The 9,212-nt window shown below is 45.8% G+C and overlaps 1 protein-coding gene across 2 annotated transcripts in view; it reads left to right on the forward strand.

Moving 5' to 3' along the window:
- Nucleotides 1–7,597, forward strand: part of GPR176 (G protein-coupled receptor 176) — a 322,827-nt gene extending 315,230 nt beyond the window's left edge. For both annotated transcript variants that reach the window (XM_085628096.1, XM_085628097.1), the window contains exon 3: nucleotides 2,968–7,597. In XM_085628096.1, coding sequence (XP_085484222.1) covers nucleotides 2,968–4,075 — 1,108 coding nt within the window. In that variant the 3' untranslated portion in view covers nucleotides 4,076–7,597. The remainder of the gene's footprint in view (nucleotides 1–2,967) is intronic.
- The last annotated feature ends 1,615 nt before the right edge of the window (nucleotides 7,598–9,212 follow it).

Here is a 9,212-nt window from a genome sequence, read left to right on the forward strand (position 1 = left end):
CAATGTCACCACAGCATTATGATGCATTGCCAGGTTTACCTGTCTCTGTAAATCTGGTAATGCACCAAAAGAAAATGGGTGGATGCGTGGCAGCACCCATTCTCCACCCATATAAAGCATTCCCAGTGCAGAGGAATGCAAAGCAGAGACTTGCGCTGCCTCGCATTACTCCAGATGTACTAAGCAACGCAGGACCACACAAGGGGGCCTTGCATGGCTTAAGGATCGCATTGCCCTTGTGTCACCTTGCGTGAACTAGGGCAGCACGACCCTTTCACAAATCTGGCCCTAGATCTTTAATCACGTACATTTTAGCAAACATTTAAAAACATTTTTGTTCTGTTAACCGTTGTCTCCTTTAGCAGGTAAACTTCAGCTGTCGGCATTAAGTGACCTTTGTTATGTAAGTGCACTGTGTAAATATTTAAATAAATAATTAATAAAATAAAATAAATGAATGGAAGGCTAGGGATGGTCACTACATACTCAGTTAATGACAGTGGAATGTTTTTGTCACAAATCTCCTGTCACTGACCTTTCAATTATTATATTCATTTCTGGGCAGTGGTACTTTTTACTGGTGGGTTTACATTTACCACCAGCAGTAAATACTTGCCTGCAGATACTGAAAATGAGGTGTTCCACCCGTGTTATTTTTAGCACCAGCAGTAAATATCGCCAGCAAGGGCTGCCACCAACAGTCATGCCATATTGCCTCAGGTGCTAGAAAATAAAAGTAGTAAATGTAAGCACTGCTGTCGTGTAGTTCCTTCAAATCTATCTAGGATCTGCGTGTTTAGACAACTTAAACTAAGGGATTGGTGTCCGGACTGATTCCAGGCACCCCAAGGATATGTTAGTCTGTAGACCAGCTAGCTCACAGTGCCACTATGAGCCCCTTTTACCAAGGAGCGAATAGTTTCTGGCAACTATCGAGCATGACAACCCTGACCCCTCAGGGATCGTGGAAAACTGTACAGTACTTTTCGCTCAGTCACTCGTGCCCTTAGTCTCAGAGATACACAGAATAAACGGTGGGGACGTCTTCAATAAGTATTTATTGAACCAGCGTCATTCTTGTATAAAATATGTGTGCTGCAACATCCATGAGACAGAAACAGATATATACGATTATGAGCACCAGTAGAGTAGAGAAAAGGTAGAATTCTACCATAGTGCTAAAACAATGAATATATGCAGGCATATATAGACATAACAGTAATAACGCATACTCCTGCAATGCAAACCCTAGCTAGATGTACGTAAGTGTACCTAGCATGTATGTAGGTGTATAGCCAGGAATCCCCTTAGGATAGAGCCAACCCCATCACCGGATGTGGGAGAGCGAAGGGCCCGTCTCGAGATGGACAACCCGAAAGGGATGTCAGACCACTGCGTGCTGGAGAGTCTGCATGCAGGAACCTCAATGTCTCGTGTCAGCGTGTCAGCATGGAAGTCTTTCTCCTCTGGGATGCCCAGCGAAGATGTAGCGCTTATATCCCAAAAGGTAGCATCCAATATTCTACCTAGAAGTGTACTATGGGCATGTCGGGCAAGGATGACGATAGAGGTGACCCTAATACAGAGTTATTATGCAGAAGATGGTAATCCTGCTGTGATACTGAGAATCCTCATGCATAATACATGAGGCTAGTTTTCGGAGAAAACCACACGACAGTCATGTAGCACCTAACTAGGTAAAAGGTCAGCTCCAGACCCGTATGTAAAAAAATGGTAGGATAGATGTAGGTAAAAGATCGTGTAACTACCTAGGCCTATATTGGGGTACATTGGGGTTCATAACACTGCTGACTCCTGCCAAGTAAAGTGTCAATCTTGGCAGATTGCTGATATACCCACCAGTTGAATTCTCCACAGTAAGGCCAAGACAGCTTTACCTCATACATACTACAAAGGGCAAAATGCTTATAATCTTGCCCTCTGATCTCTTAAGCGTTGTGCAATGTTCCTACTCATTTTTCTGAAGAGGGGTGAAACCCCGAAACCAGTCCTAGGATGCTTGGTTCCAGTCCAGAGAGGACCTGGCCTGGCAGTTCGGGCTGGACTGCTCCCATTGGGCACAGGGTCAAGACTGATTTGCATATGGCTGGGTCCAAACTGGAATGACATGGTGCGCAAAAAAACGATGGATTTGGGCCCAGATCTCTGTACTGGGGTAAATGTATGACATTGTTCTGCATTCTGTACATCAATTGTTGTTTTTGAACTTACTCATTTTGCTACCATCAATATTTGTGTTTCAAATTTCCTTTGGTGCCCTACGAGGTATCGGCACTGTTAAGCACTTTGAACAAACATAGGGGCTCATGGCCTTGTAGATATGGTGTAATGCAACATAGCGCTAGTCACTGCATTACTTTACACTACGACAGGGAACCATTTCATGGGTGATGCGGTGGGAGTATCCCCGCAACACCCACCGACTTTGACGCATTCCCAGATTTACAAGGATCTGTAAACCTAGTAATGCATCAAAACTGTACGCCTCCCCAGGGCAGGCGTCCCAATGAGAAATATACTTATTTCTCCTCCTTTTTTCCTCTTTCTATGAGTGCTGCATTCTGCAACTCACATAGAAAGAGGAAAAGGTCTCCATGGATTGTTTCTGTGCAGAAAGGTGCCCCTTCCTGCACAAAAACAATCCTGTCAACAACACAGACATCCTTGCACAATGGTGAAAGGGTGCCTGAGCTGGCGCTAGGCACCAAATATTGCACCGGTGCTGGCTAAAAGGACAGGAATGCAGCGTATCTTGTAAATATGGTGCATTGCTGCCCTTTTGATTTGGTGTAGTGTAGTGCAGCAAAAAGAGTCGGGGCGCTGCCCTGTGCCAAATCATTGTAAATGAGGCCCATAGTGTGCACAGACAGAGGTATACCGTCAATACAGCTATGTCAGTTTGCCTGTATTGCATGAATATTAATATTTTCTTTCTTCTATTCACAGATATTACTCAGTATTATATCCATTAGAACGCAAGATATCGGATGCCAAGGCCCGGGATTTGATCATCTATATCTGGGTCCACGCAGTGATAGCCAGCCTCCCCGTCTTCGCTGTGACCAATGTGACGGACATATATGCCATGTCTACCTGCACAGAGTCATTGGGCTACTCCCTGGGCCACCTGTTGTATGTCATCATTTACAATGTCACCACGGTCATCGTTCCAGTAGTGGCCGTCTTCTTCTTCATGCTCCTCATTCGTCGGGCTCTGAGTGCCAGTCAGAAGAAAAAAGTCATCATAGCAGCCCTAAGGACGCCCCAGAATACCCTCTCCATCCCCTACGTCTCCCAACGCGAGGCGGAGCTACATTCCATGCTGCTTTCCATGGTGATGGTCTTTATCATTTGCAGTGTCCCCTATTTGACCTTGGTCATTTATCGCACTATCCTCAACATTTCTGAGATCTCGGTGTTCCTCCTGCTCACTGCCATCTGGCTGCCCAAGGTCTCTCTGCTGACTAACCCTTTGCTCTTCTTGACTGTGAACAAGTCTGTGCGCAAGTGCCTGGTGGGGACCATAGTCCAGCTGCACCGGCGGTACAGCAGGAGGAACACCGTCAGCTCGGGCGGAATGGCTGAGGTCAACCTGGAGCCCAGCGTGAGATCGGGGAGTCAACTTCTCGAGATGTTCCATATTGGACAGCAACAGATATTCAAGTCCACTGAGGATGAGGAGGAGAACGAAACCAAATCCGTGGGCTCCAGTGACTACAAGGCCACGGAGATCCCCAGCACCAGCGTGGAGGTAGAGCAGACTCTTGTGCAGAAGTTCGTCCCACACTGTGCTGATTCCTCCGCCCAGGTGGCCCCAGCCATGCCTACTGAGGAGGAGATGCTCAACGACAAGTACTCCATGCAGTTTGGGTTTGGCCCCTTCGAGTTGCCGCCTCAGTGGCTGTCTGAGAACCGTAACAGTAAGAAGCGGCTGTTGCCACCCCTGGGCAACACGCCAGAGGAACTCATACAGACCAAGCAGCCCAAATGCAAAGCGGCCCGCAAGGTCAGCCGCAACAATAAAGTTAGTATCTTTCCCAAGGTGGACTCCTAGCAAGAAGCATCCTTTGGAGACCCTATCCCGCGTATCCCGTGTGAGTGAACCAGTTAAGCACTGGTTCTTCCTCCAGACTGAAGCAAGCAAGCTGGAAACCTACAACAAAGTGTTCCTTATACATGTGTTTTGATACATACCTACATGCTAAGAGCGCTGTAGGACACTGTTGCTCTTGGGTTAATTATATCTGTTAAAACCAATGTTTTGTACTTCGCGAGATATACATATTTGATTTGATGACTCAGAAAGGATGAAAAAAAAGTTAAATGTCCATTTTGTTTGTTTTTTAGGGAGACAATTATTTATGGTGCTCAGTCACTTGTGTCTCTAAGGGAATAACCACATGGTAATATTGTGATATTACCACACGGGCCTCATTTGTCCCAGCACCCTCGTTAGGCTGTACATCTCGACCCGGCCACAAATCAACTTACTACTACTGACGACATTTACGTTGGATGTAGATGTGGAAAGTAATGGGACATCGGCCAAAGGATGCTGCCTGTCCTGTCCATCCACATGAGAGCGCTTGGTCTCATGTTGAGTGCCACTGGAAATGACTTCGGACCGGTCACACAATTTATGTTGTACTTATGCCAGCCTTTCTGGTGGTGCCACTTCTGGACAAGACCACTGTGTAGAACATGTCAGTATTGCACAGAAAACCCTAAAAATGACTCTGATTGCAGAAAACTCCAAGCACTTAAGTGGCATTTGTACGGTGAGTGCTGAAAATGTAGCCCATATTGGGGACGCATTTCATTTATTCACATTTGTGACAGCAGTTCCATCATGTCAGACAGATCAAACGTGGTGAAATGTGCATTGTGCACATTTTCCCACCGAGGTGGCCCCCTTTGTTGCAGGCAGCTGCCATGCTGGGATAACATGTTGGCAACAGCAGACAGCACCAGCTTCAGAAGTCTGTCTTCTGCCTGTGTGGTGCATGTTTCCTTCTGAGGAGTGGCTGTCAGACCACCAAATGCCAACCCTCCCACCTCTTAAAAGAAACTGAATACTACCTCTAACAGACAGAGGAAGGCTCACAGGGGCTTATTTGCATGGCCAGTACATCACTTTTCACATATTAAAAGAGACGCACCGGCGGCGCAATGGACTTGTATATAAGCCCCATAGGGCGTAGGCAAAGACAGGTGTGCCAGGCACATGCCTGGCATGTAACAAACTCCACACCAGCACCTCTTCCCTCAAAAAGGTGCTAGGTTGACAGAAAATCTCTTGCCTTTGCTACTGCTGTTTGCTGATGGTGAAGGTTATTGCTGAGTTTTCTGTAATTGACGTAATATTCTGAATTTCGACTACACGTTTAGAAGGGAAGGGAAATCACCTTGGACCATACAGTCCAGCAATGACATCACAGAATATTTTACATCATTGATATCTGTGCAGCTAATAACAACAACAACATCTACAGATCAACGCGAATCTCTGCTGAAGAATTAGTGAGTTTGTACAACACCACCTTTAAGAGTCAGGCTCATTGACACATTGGATGGATCCAGAGGGCCTTTAACATTCCGCATCATTAATATATCTAGTAAAATTGATGTCAGTTGCACTCTGACGCAAGAGAATCCTCCGGTTGTGTCATTCATAAAATTCCAAAATTCCACCTGCAGACCTAATGGCACTTCCGCAGGTTGGATAGTTCAACAGAAGAATTGAGCATTTTGCCAGGTCCGCAGAAGGTTTTCATACAGAGCCCCAGGTTCGCATTTGCAATATCATGTTCTCCATTTTGGGAATCGGGTTGAGATTTCAAAGGAAAGTGTATCAATGTTTGGCCAACAAAAATCCCACGCTATTTCTTTTTCACCCTATGGGACAGCAAGAACAAAATACATTTTGTGTAAAAAAAAAAAATAGGAATTCTTCAAAGTTTATTAGCACCAGTTTACTGTGAAGGACAGTCCATTAAAACACTTCCCTTTTATGGTGTCCCAAATCAAATGTTCATGCACTGTCCTATGTTGTCAGAATAGAACCTTAAGAAAGGTTATTTTAAAGCAACTTTGCTGCTTTGTTGGGTTATGTGTGCTCTGTCAGTGCACCGGAAGTGTTGTGGCATCGCCTATTTTACCTTCCAGCAGACTAGTTAAATCACAGTTCTCTTACTTAGGTCAGGTTCCAGCAGACTAGTTAAATCCCAGTTCTCTTACTTAGGTCAGGTTCCAGCAGACTAGTTAAATCCCAGTTCTCTTACTTAGGTCAGGTTCCAGCAGACTAGTTAAATCCCAGTTCTCTTACTTAGGTCAAGGTCCAGCAGACTAGTTAAATCCCAGTTCTCTTACTTAGGTTAAGTTCCAGCAGACTAGTTAAATCCCAGTTCTCTTACTTAGGTCAGGTTCCAGCAGACTAGTTAAATCCCAGTTCACTTACTTAGGTCAGGTTCCAGCAGACTAGTTAAATCCCAGTTCTCTTACTTAGGTCAAGTTCCAGCAGACTAGTTAAATCCCAGTTCTCTTACTTAGGTCAGGTTCCAGCAGACTAGTTAAATCCCAGTTCTCTTACTTAGGTCAAGTTCCAGCAGACTAGTTAAATCCCAGTTCTCTTACTTAGGGCCAGGAGAGCAGAAAGAGGAGGCTCTCCAGCTGCGCCTATTGCAGGTCGAGCTTATGACGTCAGAGGCACCACAGTTTGGGTCTGGCACACCAGCATATTAGGAGAGCCGGACACGCCCCCAAAATGTACACACTTCGACACTGCCTACAAAATACTGCTTAACTCACCCTAAAGTACCCTGGCATCCAATGAAAAGGACGTCCGGCTCTGCATAAACACCAGAATATTTACAAGGTGATGCACAGTAATGTGCAAACACACCTTTCTTAGTAGTAACTAGTCCCCTGCAGTTCATCTTCCTAACCTGCCCCATCCGCTGAGTCTCTTGGCAATGTGGCTTCCTCCCAGCTAGCCACTTCCAGCTGTGCTTAAAAGTTACCACCCCAAACATTTGAGAAACATCCCCCATGCAGGGGGAACATGAACGCCACTCAGCCACTTACACATCACCCAGCATCGGGGTATCCTTTGTAATGGGGGCTAAGTCCAGAATGAGGGTGCAGTGAGAAATTGAGGATATACAATCTTACCAGGGAGCTCCCCCCCTTGTTAGTTTCCAGATGTTGGAGTTCCTTGTTGCAGATGTGCAGGGCGGTGTGTGGTGAGCAGACTGTAGCAGATATGAGTGTTTTCTGCTGGCTCTGTTCAGAAACGGAAATATTACCAAATGTCCAAGCATCTGAAGTCATTAACATTTCTACTGCTGCCAATAACTATGCGGAACCCAACGACACAAGTCTGCCAAATGCAGCTCCTTGAGGTCTCTTGATAGATGGCGATGTTGCCGCCAGCTCCATCAGGCCTCTCGCTGAGCCATGTTTTGGCAGAAGTCTCGAACTTGCCGCCTTCTCCTTTTCACACCGGCTTTGTTTTTATTCTTCCTGTTCTGGAAGCGCTGCCCTTCATTCCTGTTCCTCCGGCTCCTCAGACACATAGGGCACGATTCACAAAGGTAAACTGAGACAGACGTCTAACTTTACGACTTTCGGAATTCACAAAGGGCTTTTACGAGTAGTAAAGTTAGAATTTTGCCTCAGTTAAACTTAAGTTTTGGTCTTAAGTTGAACTGAGACCAAAAGTCCTTGGTCTCAGTTACACTTAAGACCAAAACTGAAGTTTAACTGAGGCAAAAGTCTCACTTACTACTCGTAAAAGCCCTTTGTGAATTCCGAAAGTCGTAAGTTAGACGTTCATCTCACTTTACCTTTGTGAATCGGGCCAATGGACTCTAGCATCCCATTGGGACCACCTTGGGACCCTCACAGCACTCGCCACTAGGAACAGACACCAGCAAAGCTTGTTAAAAACAATAGTGCAGTTTCTTCTCCTTTCCTGATAATGGGAGCAGCTGGTCGTTGCCTTCTCTTTCTGTGAGTCATAGACTCTGGATGCCTCCTGCAGTCTGATATTGTACATTTCTCTAGTTGGAAAAGAGGGGAGACAGGGACATGTTCTTTGAGCTGACCAGGGCTCCAGTGAACAAATGTACCACTTGTTTCTGGGCATTCTTGGACTGGCTGTGATCAACTAAAAATCAGAGGGTTCAATGTGATCAAATGGCAAATAGGTGACAGAACCGTCAGGAAAAATCACAAATCATAAACTGCTGAGGACTAAAATTTGGAAACAAAATGTGGGTTGGGCTCAGTTAACAGATGTGACTATTTAAGGGCTGAGGGCGGTCGCTTTGTGCTCTATCCAGATGTTGGCAGTGGCCAGGAAAGCACAAAGCGTGCGGTGAGTCTGGCCAGGGAGGATGAATTCAGAGGTCCTGGCTGGTCCGCATGTTATGTTTCACATGCAGTTAGGTGGGAGGGAGATGTGAAAACCCTTTATTTGGTATTTGGAATCTGTAAATCAAGGTCACCTGACTAAAACCAATGGGTTTAGGAAGGGCAAAAGTGTCCCCGTGCACAATAAATATTACGCTAGTCCCCTCCCCATTGCACTAGTCGGTTATAAAAAGATGGAAAAATATACTGCTGAACTCCGACAAGTCTGTTGAAAGCCAAACCTACTGATTGGTCCACACCAAACGCTTCCTTACTGTATTTGCACATTCTTCAGGCTGAATAAGAGCAAAGACCCCGCCCTAAGCTGAGTGACATGCAGCCCACCCAACCAAGCTCTTCAGGGCTATTGATGCTGACCACCAACTGTCCATCATTGACTAGACATTTCAAAGGTAGGTTCTCCCATTCCCCACCTGGTACTTCTCCTGCAGAGAGGCTAGTGGAGAACAGGTGTCGGCAACTTATGGCTCACACAATACACAACAACTTCAGAACATAATGCATCTGCGTATGGTGCACACCACAAATGCCGCTGATGACCTGCGTTAGCATTGTTAAGCACAGGCATTTTCTTGTGTTAGAAAGGATGAAAGACTGAGTCTGACCACCGAGTTTCAGCCTGTGAGAGCATCTTGGTTGCAGGCACATGTCTGCAACAGGGCAGGGGCATTAATAGAGCAGCGGTTAATCTCACCTGAGGTCATAGCTTGTTTTAAAGGTGCAGAGACCTGTCAAGTGACACCAATGCCTGCTGATTG

Source organism: Triturus cristatus, chromosome 9, assembly GCF_964204655.1.
Source record: "Triturus cristatus chromosome 9, aTriCri1.1, whole genome shotgun sequence".
Taxonomy (NCBI): Eukaryota; Metazoa; Chordata; class Amphibia; order Caudata; family Salamandridae; genus Triturus; species Triturus cristatus.